Genomic DNA, 20,670 nt, shown 5'->3' with positions numbered 1-20,670 from the left:
ACAACTAGAAAGCAAGAAGCTGTTCCTAGCCTAAGATCTACTACAGTAAATTAGGTCACCTCAGCTGCTTTTGTAGAGAAGATAGTGTACACACAGCAAAGAAGTCTCTTTCTCCCATTGATAACATTGTTCCCTTGCCTATGCACGTTGGTTGAGAAACAAACCTAGAGCTACTGTCTGTTTAAAGTGAAACTCCTGATTATGAGTCTCTCTGCTATATTTTTTCTTCTTTTTTTGTCTTTCTTCTTTACCATTCAGGTGCAGTGAACAACTTCCGTGCTGCTGCGAGCTTGACTCCTAGCCTCAAGATCTCACCCTCCCTAGTGTTGTCTGGATATCAGGTTTTTCAACCCCCAGTCCTTCCTCACAGGTAGGAAGCACATCACAACTCATTAGTAATTTACTGCTACAGTAATTTTTATAATTACTGCCAGGAGGCCTCATTAAATTTGATCTAATGAATAAATATTGTATTTTTCAACGTGATTACCAGAACAGCTTAAGCTGAGTGCCATAAACAATTATTTTCTTCAATACGCAGTATGTCAGTGAGTATTGATTTTTATTTTGTAAAGAATTTACTGTATTCCTATCCATGGCTAGGAAGTAATAAATAGCCAGCCCTCCGGAGCGTCAATTGCCACGGGGCAGATGGCAAAACAGAAACTGGGGTATCTGTTGCAAAAAGTAAAATAAAGCACATTAGTGAAGATAAAGGGTTTGTCTGGAGGTCAAGGAGGAGTGCTCCAATGTGAGTCTCTGTCTCCCAGCCCTCTAGAAAGCAGCCTGCTTTAGTCTGGCGTCTCTGATTTGTAAGTCAGTGATACCAAAAAAATTTAGGATGCATTAGCTGGATACAACAAAGCATCTTAGAGAACTAAAATGCAAACAAACAATGATACGTTACATTTCACTTGCTTTTAGATCAATTCTTCTCACAGGTTTAAGAAAAATACATAAATACGTAATATGCTGAATGAGAACCTATAGTTCAAACCAAGGCTGCAAACTGTATTTACTTTCCAGCATCATTTACACGTTTTTCAGCAGTTGCAGACTTCAGCATACAAACCCCTCTGAACTGTAACAAAAGGCATGCATTGGCAGTGTCTTTGGATATACATCAGAGAAGCTCAGCATCAGGAGAAAATCCTTGAAATTTTTATCATCTAAGAATGTTTTCTGCCCCTGCAGCTATGTGGTACCACATTAGATAGTTCCAATTCCACAGCTGGAGCACTACTTAATTTTTAAGTGAATTTATCTACATCAATAAATAGCACTGCTGGCCTATGCCATCAGGTTTATGTTTAAGCAAGTCTTTCAGTTAGGTCAAGAGAAAAATGTGTGTGGGCAAGCCCAGGGTCACTGAGGGTAGGTAATTCATATTCTTAAATTGATTTTTTTCCTCCCCGATTTAATGAACATTTTTGTATGAGCTGCATTTTCTCCCTTGGTTGTTTAGTTTAAGGAAACCTGGGGAGTCTTGAGATTGTTAGCTCAGCATCTCCCACTTAGACTCCTTGCTGTGGCCAAACTGCAATCTGGCCGCTACCAAATTTCACTGACATGAATACAGTGCAGTTACTGATTTGTAACTCTATGTCATCAGAGCAGCTTCTCTGACTTTCACCAACATGCAGCTTTTCCCCCCTCTCACATTACCTGCAGGTAAACTATAGACAACTCTACATAGGACCTTAGGACTAAATCCACTTTGGTTGCTGCTTTACTCCATAGCATCTGTATTTCATGACGCTCAAAATCTGCTCTCATAAAATCCCTTTAGTAGCTGGTTTTCTGTTGTAACAGATAGGGAAGAACCTCAGTCTCACCAACATGGGCTGAAAAATATCTGTGCCTCCAGATAGGCTGTCCAATAAAACATAATCCCTCTCATCTCATTAGTGGTGGGACTTGGTGGCACTTGATGAATGATCCTTGCCCTACAAAAGCAACTACAAGACAGCTTCTCTTCCTCCTTTGTATTTTTGGTGCTCCACATCCCAAAACCACGCTGACCACAGCACCGCAGAGCTCAGTAGAACTACAGGTAGAAGTAATAGTAACAGTGTTCAGCACTACTGTGGTTGGACACCTTCAGTACCTCTCTTCTACTCCAGCCACTTTATTTTCTGAGGGATCAGGTCAACACTGTTTAGCAAGAAAACACTCCTCAGGAATTGAGGCAGAGAAAGGTTTAGAGGAATTTTTAACTGTGGATAGGAGTTGAGTGTTTTATACAAACTAAGCCATTTATCGAGAATCCCTTATCAAAACCCATGTCTTCTTGCAAACTGTACAGCAAGCCATGGTGTACCAGGGCACTCCAGTGAGGCTGGCTGTTCCACTAGATAGCAGGAAACCATAAGATGTGGCAGGAATCACATGTTCTTATGGATCCCAACATGTTGTTAAAAGAATTATTTGATCATTCTTTTATCACAGAGAAAAACAGAAGCTAGATTTCAGCAGTCAGGCTTAATCAGCAACTTAGCTAAGCCAAATAATCAGCCAAACTATTCATCTCATCCATAACTTTTCATCAGAACTTAAAAACCCCCAAATATCAGGTGCTAGACATTAGCTTTGTGGAAACTGGACAGATAGGAAGAAAGAAAATGGTACCTAACAGATTGCAATACTTTCAACTCCGTTGTTTCAGCTATTACGCATAATATACTTAAAAATGAGCGTATCTAAGAAATAGATAGTGAGTATGTCTAAGAAATAGCCTAACTCTGCTTGTGAGGAGAAAGGATGTGTATCTTTAGTCTGTGCTTAGAAGGTACACAGGAAAAACAAAGCATTATTCCTTGCTGTGAGTCTACGTGTCTTGATGAAAATTAATTAATTGTAATCATGTTAAAAATATTCAATTGTTGGTGGGGTTTTTTGTTGTTTGTTTTTTTTTTTTTCCTAAAGTAGGCTTTAGCTATGTTGGTGAATGGGGTTTTGGTCTTACAACTGCAGGAAAAGTGACTTGTTTAAGATCATACCAGAAGGCTTTGACAGAACACTGTGTCTGTATACTGTAATGGGCATATAGTACCATATATATGGGTATATTATACTATGTTGGAGAACGCTTCAGAGCTTTGTAATGCAGATGCTGTTTTCTAGCAACAGCAACCATTTAGAAACCAGAAGTTGCTTCTCCCAGAGAAAATTGCGATTATATCAAAGCAGTTCAGTTCCTCTCAGTTCTTCACAACAAAACTCTGTGCTTGGTTTCCAATACCAAAATTCTAACATTGCAACTTCTTCATAAGAATTAAATGGAAACAGAAATAAAGGGGGAAGAAAAAGCTTTTAGAGTGTTAACTCTCCACGGCAGGAGGAAGCCAGCATGGGCATTGAGCTCGGCACACTCATCCCCTTCTCCCTGCTGAAAGGGACACAAAAAGAACTCTGGCTAAGCATTTATTTTTCTGCTAATGTGAAAGTTTTCTTTTAAAGAGGAAGCAGATTGAACAGAGCACGAGAAAAGAATTTGGCTCTGGCTTATTTCCAAAGGGTTTTTTCCTGATGATTTACTGTTATCACTTGTATTCACACTACAACCAGCCTCAAAAAGAAATACCCAAAACCAAAACCAGGCCCCCCCCCTACACCCAACAACAAAAAACCCATAGCACAAAAGCACTAAGAAGTAGGATCTTTCCTACTGCTAAATTCTGCTAATAAGCTATATAAGAAGAGAATCACATAAGAGTGCCTATGTTCATTCACATTTGAGTAGTAGCATAGCTAAGCCTCTAGATCTGGAACTTTAGAGCACATCGAAAGATGGCGAATCTCCAAAGTATAAAACAAAATGGTTGACACTAATTGAACTTTTTGTTTTACTTTAGCTGTATAATAAAATAGAAAACATCCAAATACCTCTGAAGTCAAAAATGTTTAGTTTCAGTATAGTCTTTCCAGTAGTTTTATTTCAAAAGGAGTCTGGTTGGATATTCAGGGAGGAGATATAAATGCTAATTCTCCTAGAACATGAACAATAGAAATTTCTATATTTGTAGGAGCCCTCTCACCCTCAGCCCTGGTGGCAGTCAATTGTGCATGCCCAGTTTATGTAGCAACTCACAAGCATACCACTTTTAGACTGGCATTCAAACTAAAAGGAGGTAAAACAAGGCCAAAAGGAGTGCTAACAGGATTGCTTTGTTATTGTATAGGTGATTAAAAGAGAATGTGGATGTTTGCCATCAGCTTCTGTTACTTATACCTTTTGGTACGACCTACACACAGTTTCATTATCCCTGCCTGCAATGATATTAAAAGACAGGTAGGGATATAAAGCTAACTTGGGCCCAAACACAAATCTATAATTTCAGTAACATTTTCTTTCCATTTTTAGGAGATATAAGTTTTACCTGCAGACCTACTCCAGGGAAAAGATTACATGAGTAAGGCTCAACGCAGCAGGATCTACATTTCAACTGATCACTTAAACTAAAAACATAGTAATAAACCAGCACAAATACTATCAAAGTACTCCTACCAAGAGACAGACATCCTGACCATATCATGATTTTGGGGTTATTTTTTTTTTCACATAACAGAACTGTCTTCCATCCTTGCAACCAGAGCTTGTTCAATTCTAGCTAGAAGAAAGCCTGTACCAAACAGCAACAAGTAGATCTTGTTTAACATGACTGTAGAACTATGCTCTAGATGGGTTTTCATACAAATTCAGTATCCACAACTTCTTATAAATACGAGTCACAGTAAGATTCTCAATTTCCCCCTCACCTCCCAGTTTCAGGACTCCTACCACTGGTATTAATCATTCTACTTTTGGGTTCAAACATACAATTTACCTATTGGATGCCAGCCCCACCCCCAAAGGGACTGTGGAGATTTTTATACATATCAAGAAGCCCCAGGCTTATTATTTGGAAGAAAGGTACAACCCAAAGATGAAAGTGTGATGCTATCCTCTCCTAATATTTGGAGGCTATACAATTACTTATACCTCCAACACAGCCCACCATTACCTGGGTGCTGGTGCTTAGGACACCATAGACTGGCCAGCCTGTACCTGACACAGAAAGCCCTATCATTTGCTCTGTTTCAGTTGTGAGGCTAAGAACATGAAAGAACAGCAGGCAGGGCTTCTAAAATAGCCACACTAGCTCATGCCACTGGCCATGCAAGAGCTCCACTAGCAAAAAGCTGTAAGAGACCAAACTGGTTTATGCCAGCAGAGGTCAGTGGGTGACTCTCTTGCCAATGTTTCAGATGCACATTGCTATTACAGAGGTTTCAAAATCAGCTATGTTCCCTCACCCTGGAACACTGAAAGCCATTATTTGACTAGATGCAACCATTTTGCCCTTTTTGATTCCATTAGCCTACCCAACGCAAATTATGGTGATGTTTTGTTGTTACCATCTCCTTAACTTTTCTCTTCAAAATGGCAGACAAAATAAAGGTATATTTGAGGCTAAGAAGGGGCATGGGGTAGTTTCCAAAGCTAACGCCTATTTTTTAGATTTTCAATACAGGTCCCTACACTAATGCAAATGTAACTGGTTAAATAGATGAGTGCATTACTCTGGAACGTGCAGCATATGCTACTTCATCAGCCTGTGAAGCAACACTTCACTTCTGGTTTTGTAATTTATAAATAACAAAAAAAAACCAACCCGGTTTGCTTAATAAGTAAAGAAAACAAAATCGTTCTCAATATTTTAAGAGATCTAATGCTTCAGAATTTGCCTTACCTAAAAAGAGAGACAGGGAAGAAACAACATATATACTAATCTAAGAGGATCTTCGTATAGTAAGGTGGGTTTGGCCAATTCTATCAAGAGGCTGCGTCACTTTAATTAAAAGCTTACTCTTAAGCAAGCTTGGGCTTTTATTTACATATTTAACTTTAAAAGGTTACCACTCACCCTTTTGGCACAGTCACTTCTCTCAGACTAATACATAGCCACAAATGCCCTTCCCATCCACCTCTCATCACAGGGCACAAAGGTCCAAGGAATTTAAGTTTGCCTATTAATCTTCTCACTATTTTATTTCTAGAAGTTACAAATTATTATACCTGGTTAAAAAAAAAAAAAAAATAGAAATTACATAAGATCACCTGGCTCTAAAGCAGAGAGTACTGAGGGAGTATCAACTCATACAGCCTTTTTCAATAATAAATTAACCATCATTCTACCTCAAATAAGCTTCATTCTTCTGTTCGCCCTTTAACAATGATGCTCCATTTCCATGCATCTTTGTTTTTAAAGCTGCAGAATTAGGATCTTTCCCTCACAAAGTTTCTTAAATTGCTGCCATTTGCTGCAGATATAAACCATAAGCTCTTCAATGATGTCAAGTTAGTATCAGTACTGAAGTAGCTGCGGTACAGAGGCTTGGGAAAAAAGGGTTGTTGAGGCACCTCAAAATCATCATGTAAACCATAAACATACTACACAATCATATAAAATTTATTCTCACATCACCAGCAGCGTGATGAAAGGTAGTGCATCTAAACAAAGCCCTTTGGTGAGAGTTAACATGAGGATTTTACCAGTGGAGCATTTGAGGACAGTGCAGTTGCTCTGCTCGATCTCTTCTTTCCCATTTCCTCTCTCACGACAGGTTAGCTTTGTGTAATCTTATGCCACTGTCTCATAACTCTTCTCTCTAGACCCCCCTATGCTGATGCAAAAGCGAACAGCATTTGTGTTCAAATTGATGCATCCTCCTCAACCTTCTCAGCTCAGGATATACGCATCTTGCTTAAAAAAATAAACAACCCCCCAAAATATAGAATAAGTAGAAGAGTAAGCACATAGCACGCATGCTTAAAGTCCGTATCTGGCCTGAACCTATACATTTCTACCGTCACAAGTTAGTCACCAGGTATCAAACAACTGAATCCAAGCAGCATGAATATCAGAGCCAGCAGGGCAGGGGAGAGAAAGATGTCCTAGTCCTACTATTCCCCCAGGTACAAGGGGAGCAGCCAACTCCTTTACTTTGCAACATTTACCTGAAAGATCGTAAATTCCAAGTACAGCTCTAAGGGGCTATTTAAAAACAATTGAGGCAAAAATTCTATCTCACAAAATTTTTATTTTCAAAATAAAACTTTGTACAGAACATTGCAGATCTGAGTCTAAATACAGCAGTTTCCATTATACGATGCAAGGGTTTGCTTTTAGAAGAGTCCTTTCACACAGCAATCAGAAGGCAAGATCAGCAATTAGGAGGGAAAAAAAACAAATTGCCCTTATCTGTCAGAATATGTATTTCTAGAGTTCTTTCTTCATGAAATGTACCTAGGGGGTAGAGCACTCTCCACCTCAGACTGCACAGCTATTCACACTATAAAAACAAGATAAGGACAGATTTTCAAAAGGACAGGGATTTGTGAAACAGAACTGCAGTTCTGAGACAAAAATACCTTTTGTTTCCAGGTTTCTCTCTCCTCCCATCCACACCAATGTAATTCCCAGAAAGGTCTAAACCATGGATCATTACGTATATGTACAGTGCAAATACTGTGCAAGCAGAGAAGTCTAAAGCCATGTTTTGTTCTAGCGCTCAATAAACGCAAGTCGAGTCTGCTGCTATTCGACTGTACATTATTTATAACATTGCATTCTAAACCTTATACAAAGCTTATACAGAAGTATCCATAACCAAACTAAGCACATTTGTACACTTTGTGGTTCTCTGGATGCAATTTTCATGGCATTTTCTTTTCTGCAGCACTGAGTATACAAGATCCCATCCCCATAGCATGTTAGAATATAGAATACTTCAGCTCCAACGGTTTTTATTGTACTCATGCTTCATTAGTATCACGCAAAATATCCTACAATCATGCAGAGCTGGTACAAAAATATGGCTGGACTGTTAACGAGGAAACCACAGCACAAACCACATTTTTAAGTGCTCACAAACTGTATGCAACCCATTACATCTCCCTTTATTTTTAAAAGCCTTTTTTGATGAGGCACTTGCCCTTCCTCATCTGTTGAGGATGTCTCTTGAGAATGTTACCTATTCACGTTTATGCTGATCAATGCAACTGGAAGAATAACTCACTTTTAAGCTGGACTGTAGCTTAGAAAGCTCACACCTTTTAGGCTTTCTAGAGATAAAAAATATCAGGCTTCAGATTTTAGTGATCTCTCTCTAGTGATCTGTCATTATCCCTTTTCCAGAGACTCAAATTCAGCAAGCTACCATCTTTCATGCACTTCGCTGTTTCCCAACACCCACTACCCCTCTACTTAACCAAGCCCTGGTCCTGAAAGCATTCCTCTTCCCCTGGACCAATGCTGATTCAGCTAGAGCAGGAAGAGGAGAACACACAAACCCGATAAATTTATCAAACAGTACATTCTGGTTTAGACAGAGTGGTCACTTCACAATGTACACCAGTATGTTCACATCACTGTCATCACTAGGTAAGGCTAGTGCCGGTGCTATGAAAGCTATTAGCAGCAGCCTCCTTTCATCTAAGCAAAAATACAAAGTGTCACCCCCCCGTCTCTGCTGCACTTTTTAAGTCACTTGGGGAATCTCCCTTAAAATGGCCAATGTGCACTTTGAGTACTCTATAAAACCATGTATTAGCGCTTGGAGACTGCTCAGCTACAACTTTTAGGGCTTCCTTTTTGAACTTAAGAACATGTTATTTTAGAGAATTCTTAGTTTTTATTTGATCATTTATGTTCAGTAACTCGGTATTGCAGAAGCTGGCCTGGAGTTAAGCACGTACTTTCCACTGGGTCTGTGGGGAACAGTGCCCTGAATTTTCACAATATCTATTACCTTTTTGTGATCAACTTCAAAGCAGAAATAAACCTGCAGCACATCTCACTGCATGAATAAAACTCTAATGGCTTAAAGCCCCATCTCCTTTCAGGAACAACAAAAAAAAAAGAAGTTATTGCCATGAAGGCAAGGACTGATGCTATCTGATTTGCAAAGGTGTTTAAAAAGAAAACAATGGCCTATGGGCAGAGACCTTCATTAAACAGTTTTCCCAAGAAAAACAGTGATATGTACTGAGATATGTAAAAGTCCTTTATCCCTTTTTACCCAAAAGGAAAGGGAAGCAAGGCACTGGCTTTGTAATCGCATTTGATTAAACAATTAATTGTAGGCAATAATAGGACATTGGTGAAAGAGTATGTAACTTGAAGGCAATCATGGCTTCAGTCTTCCATTCCAAATTCTTGTTTCAGACTGAAAGACAAGCAGAAACATGAATTAGCTTATAGCAAAACATTGTGTTAAAACTCTTCTGACAATTAGTGGAAGGCTTGACAATAAACACAGGGGAAGTTATCTTGAGATCTACCTGACAAACCAGGGTGCAGAGAGCTCTCCTCTCCCAGTTTTAAACTGCTTATCCCTCTTTAGAGCACAGCTATGCCACTGACACAATAGCATACTTACCTTTTCAAGTAGGCATGGACATTGTCATAGCCATGGTACTTGGCCAGATAGACCAGGACACCTGTAGCACATCGGCCATTTCGCTGTCTGCAGAAGCTACAGTTGCAGATTCCACGACATGGTGGGCACCTCCATGTCTAGAGAGAGGACAGACAGCATCCTTTTAGATGAACTGAAATGCCAGACACAATTCACACCTGCAACTTAAGAGGGCCCTGCTCTGCATCAAGTTCTGCAATGAACATCAGCACTGCAGAAGCAGTCTAAACTAGAGCAAGAGTGTAAATTCTCCAGCCTGTACAGGACTGACCTCTCCTTTGCCTGCCTTGCACATAACCACACGAAGCGTTCCACTCTGCTCAACTCCCACACCACTTCAACAGCCCACAACAGCAGCACTTTGTCCACAATACAGTTCCTTTCCATAGGGCTTTAAGTACTAATGCATGACAAAAGAGAACACTATTCTGATGCTTCAAATACAAAAAACATTTTGGCAGCTGCTCTGCTCTTATAGTTCACTCCTGCAAATAAACCTACAGAAGTAGTAAGTAACGACAAGTTCTACGTAACACAAAGTTGTGTGATTCAGTTTGAATTAAACCAGGACAGCATTATATACTACACCACTGTAAATAGCTATCCTGCTAAAACTCTTTTCACTGTAAACAATGCACCTCTCTGCTCAAGTTAAGCACAATAAAGCCAACATTCAGAATTGTCTTACCGGATCCAGCAACGCCGCTCTGACGTCTTCCCCATATCTATTGCGGAGGCATGGCCCACAGAACTGGCCCCGCACTCCTATGCAATCAGGGTTACGACAATTCGTCTTGGTGTCTATGGTTTTTTGGCGACACTGATGACAGGTGGATCCCTAGAACACAGGGAAAGTAGTTCAGGAAACAAGACATTTAAGATGGCTCTTTAGTTAGGGGAATAGAACATTTAACAAGCAATCTCTTCAGCAGCTGGCAGTGCCTAACCTAAAACAGAAAGCCACCTTGTAACTTTGAGCCAAGACTGTTTTAACATTGTATCTTCACTGCCTGTGAGTCACTTTCCTCAGCTGATAGCGCCTAAGTACGAAAACTGTTTCAGCATGGAAGCAACCTAACTGTTAAAACTTTGTAAAGGCCATTCTACACTTTCAGAAGGTAAATGATGACATTTCAAGACCTCAGACAAATTCCCCCCAAAATCACACCCTTCCTTTCCATGAGAGGAAGTCTGTTCTGTTTGATGCTAAACCACAAGCAGGGAATAACAAGAAAATGACTTCGCAAAGTATGTATTTCACAAAGTTTGAGTATACTTACTGTGGCTCTATTATATACTTTCTCTCTTGCAGATCCACAAATATTATACAGCTCTTCCTCTGTTATCTCCTCAACTGGGCGCACAACATGTGGAAAAGCCATGGCACCACGGTGACCCCTCCTGGGAGTTCGGGTTTCATGCTGAACAGTGAAGACACTTGCAGTAAGTACTAGTTTCAGCAAAAATGCTACATAAACAAGGTGTGAATGTTCAAAGCAGCGTCAAAGTCTCAAATACCCATCATATAGTTAAACGAGATAACAGATTCTTTGCAAAGATATATGATATGGATACAGCTTTAGTAGCTTTGCTTGATCTGTCACCTTCAGGGTGCAGAAATGGTGCTGGACCTTGCTTAATTCCTGCTGGAGTGCAAGAGTGATTTTTCAAGGATAAGGCAGGGTAAATGAAGAACACATACAACATTGTATTTTCTGTACTGCTTCCCAGGGCATAGCATACTCATAACCCTGGTAAACTCTGTATGAATTGCGATTTTCTTGAAGCAATAGAAAACCACCTTCTTAATCAACCTGCAACAGGGAAACTAGAACCTCAACATACCTCCAGGTATTCATCAGACATCTTTCTTCTTCTCACGAAGACGTATGGGTCATCATCTTCCTCCTCTTGTAAAAGAGTAGGAGGACCTTCAATCAGCGATCTGGATCTTGTGTGAGGCCGACAACTTCGGTCTGGGTTCCTCCTCAAAGCACTTCTTGGCACTGAATGCCTTGGAAGTCGCCTTGACCCCTGGTAAAATTTAAAAGCCCCCAATGAAAAAGGCAAAAAAACAAGCAGCTCCTGTCCCTACTATCAATTCCATCCCCAACAGACATGCCTTCCTTCTGGCTTTCCCAACGATGAAGTCTTCTGCCTGTCCCAAATCAGGAAACACAAGGCAAAAAACACCCTAGGCAAACTCATCTTAGTCAATCTGCTAGCTGCAGAGAAATAGCCAAAAGCAAGTTTGTGTCCACACTGGTGTATGACACAGTAAGTCCCCCAAGCACCAGCAGAAGAACCTGTGTCTATGAGAAATTGTGACTTCTAATGTTGTTCCCATCTTCACATAGCTTACAGATAAATTAGCAGTGAAATTCATTACGCTGCCAGCTTACAACCTAGCCTCCTTTAAGGACCTAGTTAGGCCAAATGTAAGGTTTCTTTCAAGGCTTCAAACTCACCAAATACTCAGGCTTGAGCTTCAAAGTCTGAGCTGGCCCCCTTTATCTCCGGCCTTTATGTAAACACCTCTTTACACAGCACCTTGTTTAGTTTTATTGGCCTGTGGAGACACCTAACCTTTATGAATTAATCTACTCTGCTTTATTCAGTTGCAAATCAAAAGAAAATTGCACAATGCGGACGTCTGTTTTAGGATCCAATAAAATTCTAAACTGGACTTTGATTTACAAGGCTTATTAAGTTTTTCAGTTGAGAATCTTGCTCTGTAATGTTAGAATTTGGCTCAGAAATCTGAGGGCAAATATATTAAATATATATACTTACATGACTGACAGTTGGCAACGATTTTCTCCCACCAAAGATACCAGAAACATTTTGCAACTCGGCCATCAGTTTTGCAAGCTAACAAGAGAAAAAGGAAAAAAAGCAGAGCCTTAAAACAGTGTTTATGTGCTATGACAGACTATTACAATAGAACTGGCTAGAAGTACAGTTACTTTTAGGAAAGGCAACCACTCTTAAATTTTACTTTAATGTCTTATTTATGTTCTAGTAACTAAATTCTCATTAAAGTTAATCTGAACCACCAAAGAGTTATGTAAGTCAAGGGGAAAGGGGAGAAAAGGGGAGGACCCGAGGCAGACGGTGAGTACTTGCCATCGCTTTGTTTTCCTTTATGTTTAAAGCTCTTTTTTCTAAAAACATGGCACCATTTTCTTCAGAGTCAGAGTCTGAATCTGGAGCAGGCATCAGCTTTTCAGCAAGAGGCTCCATCTCACCCTTCCTTCTTTCTGACCTTCGAGGTGGAAACTTCATGGCTACTTTTAAAGGAACCGAGCATTTCTGCCTTCTCTGAGCTATGTCACTTTCAGCATTTATATCATTCTCCTCTGAATCCGATTCCAGTTTCTGTTAACAAACAGAAAAGAAGCAGATAAATCCAAGTGAATTGCTCTGCAATTAAATACAGTCTAGCAATCTTTTGTTTGGGGTAGTTAAGAGACTATCTGGCCAAAGCAGTGGCACATCAGAAAAAGGAGGCTGGTTTCAGCTGCAGCAGTCTTAGCTGTCACTTGCAGGTCTAATAGCAAAGACAGTTTGTGCGTCAGTATGAGAAAGAGAACTGCATTTAAAAAGTTTGATTTTGTAACATACTTGGCTGTAGAAAAGGCCACTATGCAGTTCTCAGCAAAGGGTCAAACTCAAGTTTGTAAGCTATCAAGAACAGTCATTCTTACAGTATCAGTGATAGATACTAAGAAAAAACTTCGTTCTAGAGACAGTCAGTGAAATAATTATGAATAAAATCCTAGTATTCTCTTATCTTTGAATTCAGATACTTTGCTTTACAGCTTTGGAAAGAACCAAGGGTTTAGTGAGGACAAATTAATTTCTTTAGTGAAAAGCCCATTTTGCAACAGCCTTTGACTTTCAGGCTTGCACTCAGTAAGAAAGCCTTATTTTGGTCATAGGTAAAAACAGGCTTCTTGCTTCATATGCACAGACCATCAGCCTCAAATGGCAATCCTTATTTGCACAGGGCTTTTATTAAACCAGCTATGCAATTCTGGTTGCCCATTATGTGTAGTTATTGATTCCTTTTTCTTACACATCTATTCCAGCTTTGTTTCCCACTTACCCTCTTTACAGTTGTGTCTTACTGAACTCTGTTCTTCTAGCCAGACCTTACTCTTTTCTAGCCATTTCTCAGCAAGCTCTGAAGTTACTACGAAGTGACTATTTTATACCAAACATGCTACTACTTCTGTTTTCTCTACTAAACACCAACTGGGTGTCTTTCTAAGCAACAAAACTGCTCTTGCAGTGATGTCAAGGAAAAGCAGGAAGGCGATTTCACCACCTATCACTATTTCTCTACTGCTAAAGTAGAAAGCATTTCCTGTTACACTGTCAGAGTGCAGGTCTGACTGCATGTCAACAGACACAGAAATTTTTCTCAGGTTTGCTGGAATCTGTGGGCTAGCATAACATTTCATATTGAGGAAACCAGAAATGTTGAGTTTAATAGAGTAACATCCAGCAAGGATAGTTGTAAGAGTTATTATAATTCAAAATCCATACAGCAGATTTTATTCTGAACTTGCAAAGCTCAGGAGCTTGAGGACTTTTTATGGAGACAAAAAAAAAATGAAGCTATGGTTACTTAGACTGTACATTAAATAAGACAATGCTGCTCTATGACAACATTTGACTTTCAGCTGAAGCTGCCATTATTTCTCAATTATTAATAATTTAAATTTAAAAATGCAAACTAAAATCAACTGTCTTACCAATGCATCTTGAATCTCATTTTCTGAAAAGCCACAGAACGATTCATCATCAGATGCTTCATGAAAAATCTTGGCCAGTTCTTCTCCAATATCTGACCTAAACTTGCATTTCTATGAAGAATAAAACATCCTTTAACTTAAATTGTACAGAAAGTTATTCACATTTGCAAGTGCAGTATAAGCAAACAACTTTTTTTAAAAAAAGGTGTTTCAGAACCACAGCTGCAAATTATAGAATGGTTTGGGTTGGAAAGGACATTGAGATCATCCAGTTCCAACCCCCCTGCCATGGGCAGGAACACCTTGCACTAAAGCATGTCAAACCAAGACTCATCCATCCTGGACTTGAACACCAGCAGGGATGAAGCATCCACAACTTCCCTGAGCAACATAATTCCACTTCCTCACCACCCTCAGGCATGTCAGGTTAGGTGACATTCCAAAGGCTAGAATAAATAGCTAAACTGTTTCCAACACTTACCACATGGAAGCACAAATTAAGAGTGAAATGAAATTACAGCATATAGCATAGATTAGTAACTACTTTACAAAAACATGCAGAGCAAACTGTTCTAATCATGAACAAAAAACATTTACTAGCTTTACATGTTTGCAAGCTTTACTAGCACTGCGCTTTCAGCTCTATTTGTTCTGGTACTGTACTTACTGTGTTTGCAAAATTATCAGAACCAAAACTGTCACAACTGTCATCGGAGGATGAGGATGTTTCCATGGGGATCAGTTTTGTATTTCGGAAGGCTGTGAAGTTTTTCCTTCCTGAACGTTGACGCTGCGAAAGGACAACGGGAACACCATTATTAAAAGAGACCTACTTCAGCACACTAGATCCTTAAATTGAAGTTTAGGAGGTTTGAACATTTTAGGATGTTTAACAGTCTTGAATACAAGTCAACAGTATTATCATCAGCTCTGAAGTAATTCCCAGAATTAGAAATGGGAATAATTTCTACTCTGATACACTTCTGCTCATTGCTATAGATGATTTCCTTTCAGTTTTAGAAATACCTTTTTTTAAGCAATATACACAAAAATCATACCCTTCCCCACTCACTATAGACAATGCTGGGAAAAAAATACAAGTACACAAGCAGTACCTAGCAATCTGCTTTGACTTAATTACTTTTAGTTTGAGGCAAACACTAAACGCACTGCAGCTCTTGAGAATCCTATCCACAGGACCTTTGAACTGCTCTAGACATGGCAGCTTGCTGTTTTGTTAATTTTATTACCACTTTGAAATACATTTTTGATGGTCTTCAGGTTTTCATTTCACAGGGCCCCAAAGGAAGCCTGCTGCACGCACACTTAGATGGTGCCCAAGTAGAGCGCTCTCACCAGTACCAGATCATGGGCTCCACCGTGTCAAGTACTTTACAATCGGGGTTTAAGCAGCAACTAGCCGGTGCAATTTGAAGCCCTCCGCCCTCTCCCCAGCACCATTCAGCTCACTGCCTGTCGGGGGAGCAGCACCGCAGCACCCCCGGGCCTTGCCCACGCTTCAGTTTTACTGGTGCTGAGGGGAAATAAAAACTGCTCGGCGCGGCCCAGGCACAAAAGGGGCCGCTTTTGCGTCGCCTGAGGGGGAGCCCAGCCGGAGGAATCCCGCTGCGGCGGCCCCACAACAGTACGGGGCCGCCCAGCACTGTGAGGCCCAGCCCAGGAGACCCGGAATCGCCCCCGCACACAAACACGCCCTTCCCCTGGCCGGGGCGCGGGCAGCTCTCCCCGCCTCACTCCCCTGCTAAGATGGTGCCGTCCCCTCCCCTCACACTCACACATACACCTCACGGCTCTCCCCCCCAAGCCCTGAGGTACCTTCCTCCTTCCCACCCGCAGCGGGCCCCGCGCGCCGCCGCCCTCACCCCCCAGCCGTAGCGGGGCAGCGGCGAGGCGGGCGCACTCAGTGCGGCTGCTGCCGGGCCGCGCGTACCCCCCCCCCCCCCCCCCCCCCTTCCTGCCCAGCGCAGCAGTGCCCCAGGTCCCAGCCATGCACAAAGACGCTCAGCACCGCGGCGGGGCAGGAGGCTGCCGGTCTGCAGGGCGGGGCTGCTCACACCTCATCCCCCACCCTGGAGTGGCCGGCGAGGACCAGCCCAAAGATTGGCCTCACCTGATCCCTACGGCTTCCGCACAGCCCGGCTTGCCCCGGCCATGAGACACACACACCACACCAACCACCCCACCACCCCCCGTAGGGCCGCCGGGAGAGCGCAGCCTCAAGCGCCGCAGCCCCGCCGGCAGCAGCGGTCCGCAGCCGTACTGCGAGCCCGGAGGGCAGCCCCCGGCCGCAGGGCAGCGCTCACCTGCGTGCGCGACAGACCCATGCTGGCGGCTGCTGGGCGACCAGCGGGAACTGAAGGTTCGCGCCAAAGCGACTGGGACTGCGGGAGGCGGGGCTCGACGGCGCTCTTCCCGCGTTGGCGCCCGCGTCCTGGCAGATGCAGCTGACACCCCCCTTGTGATGTGGCTCCCCGCATGCTCATCCCGCCCCCGGCGCCCACCCCTGTTAAGAACTCCATCAGCTCTCCCTGGGGTGCCCCGGAGGAGCTAGTGTGGGGGCCACGGGTTTTTTCTTTTACTCGCGGTGCGGAGTTTGTGGAGCTGCAAGGGCCTGGCTTGTGGCGCGAAAAGCTCCCGGTCGGAACCCCGCGGGAGCCAGAGGGGCGGGGCGCGGGGGGAAGGACCGCCCCGTGCCGAGCTGGGCGGGGGTTGGGGGGGGATGAAGGGTCGGGGTGACCACGTTGCCTGCAGCGCTCCCGCTTTTGAAAACAATTGGATTTTATACGGCAAACCTGGGTTTGCTTCCACCGCTCTGAAGTAAACCCCAAAGCTCGCCAGTTTTCAGGGACAGAGCGGGTATCTCCACGCAGGAAAGGCCTGTGTCCTGGGCAGCCCCCGCGTCCCCTGGACACCCTTCGCCGGTGGAGTGAAGCCCTGCAAAGCGGGGCTGCAGTGGGTTAAGACGCCCAGCAACGCACTCCCTTCGCTGTGCTCCCGCAGTAAAGGCAGTGTTACTTGCCAGTGCAGCAGGAGCACAGCTCAGCGTTGGGAGTGGGACCTTGGGTGATGCTTCCCATGGGAGTACAGCAGCACAACAGGGGGTTACAAAGATCCTGGCTCTGCAAACAAAATATTACTTGAAGACAGGCCAGAAGAAAATAGATCGGCAGTCATTGTAAAATATTTTATGTAGTGTTTGTAATATAGCACTAAATCAGATACAGCTGTTAGGCACAGCAAAATATCTGCTGCACCACCAGTATTTGGCAGCAGTAGTAACGGGAGAAGCCTTGAGGAAGCTATACGGGATCTGTGGCCCTGGTGCTTGCTATAATCCCCTGCTTATCCTGGGGTTTCAGCAGGGCTCAATACCAGTGCAACTGTAGCTGCTCAGCATTTCCAGGTGCCTTCTGATGGGGGGAGGAAAGGAGGCCCCATGCACGTGCAGCCCGCACACAAACCTGCGCTGCTGTAAAGCAAACCACGAATTGTCTCTAAGCCAAAGCCTGCAAATCGGCTGCAGCACAATAGAGTACAAGAGCCCTCATGGAGGTTTCCTGTTTTCTGTCGGCATTATTCTTCCTGCGCACGCTTCAATCTGTCGTGTAAAAAAATCTCCATTTTAAGTAAGCCTGTAATTACATACTTACCTGCACCGCTGGCTTCTCAGCACACACACAAAAGCAGATGAACTAAACCCAGTTCTCCAGAGACCAGACCACACTCAATTCCTCTAAATCCACATTAGTGGAGGATTGCCACACAGATGGCTTCCAAACAAGACAGCTCAGATGGGAAGGAGAGGTGTTTCTTGAACTTTGATGTAGTTTTACCTCTTTCAGAAAAAAAAAAAAAAAAAAATCTACAAATACATTTTACTTACACGGAAGAAAGGATCCAGTTTTTCAGCAGTAACAGCCCTAAACATCTTGAATCATGATTATCAGGATTTTATGAGAAAAGTGGCAGACCTTCACAGCTTTTAAAGAGCATCATATGAAATGTTATATAATACTGATGGGGGCAGCTGAATTCATACTTCAGACTGCAGTTAATTTGCCATTTAATGCTTAATGGAAACAGCATTGTTCAAACAACATATGTAGTCAAATGGCTTTAAAATTAATAGGCCAGAGCAGGGACGTTGTGTGGACGCCAGACAGGACATGTTGTGAACCATACTTCCAGCTTTAAAAAAAAAAAAATATTGTGAAAAAGGATTAATTTATTGAAAATTGTGTATGTCAGCTCATATATTTTACAGAGGATTGGGGAGAAGGGGGCAGGAAAGGGAGAAAAGAAATGGGAAGTATGTGAAGGGCAGGGGCTTACCTTCCCATGGTGCAGTGCAGGGTACCAGAAAACAGAGTTCTGTAACTCAGGAGATGGGTGTTGTGAACTGCACCCCAGTCATTTCCACTGTTTTAATTCCCCATGTTTTCTCCACGCTCTTCACACCCCTGTTCTACTACGCAGGGTCCAGATGCCCTCAGTGGATGGGCAGAACAAATTTATCAACTGGCTGTACCATGATAGAAAAGGTTTCTGAATGTTTGTTGAGACATAGGCAGCACCACTGTCCTACATCCAGCTATTTATGTATTTATTTTTAGCTGAGGACATGCAGAGCTGAATCCAGGTGAGCACTGCATTTTCACATACATTTAACTCAAGCTAACATGAGTGGAAGAAAATATTTCTGCCCATTTGGTCTCCTGGTCCAGGTCCTGCACTGCCTGTCCAGTGTTACCAGTCTGCCCATCTCCCTGCTGCCCAGCTGCGGATTGAGGTCACCCCTCATATGTCAGCGAAGATTATCTGGAGTATATAGGGATCAGAATTTTCCAAAAAAACAGTCTCTTAAATTCTCATCTTTCCTTGAAATGGGTTGCCAGTACATAGTAGTGGCCCTTGGAAGACCTGCTGAGGGAATCTGCTGAAATTAAAGAGGGCCCTGTAGTAGATCGAGCGTGCGATGCTTTCTGCATCTATCTGGGGTAAATGAACTTGTTTATATATTGGGAGCTTCAAGCAGTAGCAATAACATGGGCCTCTAACAACAATAGCTCCATTGTCACAAGCAGTAAATGCGACCTTTAGTCTGCTGGGATGAAGGACAAACACTGTCTTCCATGTCACCCTGTAGACTTCAGCTGTTGGCACTGCAACACAGCTTTTCTCTCTGGAGACAGGACTCCTGCTGGCTCTCCTACACGCTTCCCGTCTTAACTATGGACAACACATTTTATGCTCTAGTTTCCCCTTTTTTTCCCTTCCCCACCCCCCATCCCCCCATCCCCCCCCCCCCCCCCCCCCCCCGCCAATTGGGGCAGTACATTTCTACCTACCTAAAATAGCATGTGGATACATTAATTAATGTTTGTGTGATGCTCATAATTATTGTGATGGGACTTGCACAGTGACACAGATTTATAGATGCAAGTATTTCAGAGGAAAGGGAGAGTTTGGATTCTCATGACCCCAGAGTACCTGTAGCACAATGCAATAACACGTATCTAAGCTTCATAGAAAAGAGTAAGATTGCAGCCACTAATGACAGTAATTAAAAATTTCTGTAAGAGCTGTCCAATCACCTCTTCATCTGAGCAAATTATAGCGTTATTGAAACCGTCAGTGCAATAAAATGAAGCTAAAAACATTTCACATTAAAATAATCAGACATTGATTTATGATGTAAATTGTAAATCGGTAACCTATAACACACACTAATTGTTTTTCTCTCTTGAAAGGTGTGTTTCTGTAAAAGATCTGATCAAGCGCGTGTATTTGTTCATATGTCAGCCTCCAGTGGCTAACCTTACAGTATGAGACATAATAAAGTGTATAATCAGGTAACCTGTTATTGATTGCAAACCAGAAAGGACACTTACCTTGTACAGAAGCAGGATGATGGCCACTTTTTTGGGATTTCATTATAGTCAGACCTCTATATGTTTGCTAGACAGGAATTTTTATGAAGTACTATTTTACTGTTAATACTTCGACATAATGCTCTGATAGGTTGAACCAGAATTTGTAAAATAAATGTAAGTTTTAAGTTTTCAGCATTTCGAATCAGTTTATAGCCGAGACCAACTGTACCAGTTCCACAAAATACCTCCACAATGCAATTAGTATGCTTTTTGCTTTTTTTTCTCTCTCCATGGAAAAATAGATTCTCCCCTTCTAATTTAACAGGTTTGATCTCCTTGTGCTTTGCTGTACATTCCTTACTAGTAAAGGCTGGTGCAAATGTATCCTGCATGTTGAATCAAGGGTGGTCATGTCCGATCTTATTTGATACTGTGTTTCTTTGACACAAACTGGTGGGACCATAAAAATGAAAAGAATAAGAGAAGGAAAACCAAAAGGATAAATACAGCCCAGGGAGACAAAAAGTGCAGTTGACAAATGCCTGCAGAAAACT

The 20,670-nt window shown here is 42.3% G+C and overlaps 1 protein-coding gene across 1 annotated transcript; it reads right to left on the bottom strand.

Annotated features, from left to right (window-relative positions):
• Positions 1-9,027: 9,027 nt before the first annotated feature.
• CDCA7 (cell division cycle associated 7) lies at positions 9,028-18,583 on the bottom strand. Its single transcript, XM_061450568.1, is given in 12 exon segments — positions 9,028-9,210; positions 9,424-9,560; positions 10,151-10,300; positions 10,743-10,883; positions 11,308-11,496; positions 12,256-12,333; positions 12,589-12,840; positions 14,223-14,333; positions 14,890-15,012; positions 16,547-16,860; positions 16,863-17,002; positions 18,576-18,583. Coding segments are annotated over 12 exon segments (1,674 nt in total). The 3' UTR covers positions 9,028-9,179.
• Between the last annotated feature and the right edge of the window lie 2,087 nt (positions 18,584-20,670).

This window comes from Pezoporus flaviventris, unplaced genomic scaffold (assembly GCF_033815535.1).
Source record: "Pezoporus flaviventris isolate CSIRO_AGI_PZ_B2104156 unplaced genomic scaffold, CSIRO_AGI_Pfla_v1 ptg000001l, whole genome shotgun sequence".
Taxonomy (NCBI): Eukaryota; Metazoa; Chordata; class Aves; order Psittaciformes; family Psittacidae; genus Pezoporus; species Pezoporus flaviventris.
This window is presented reverse-complemented; position numbering and strand designations above follow the sequence as displayed.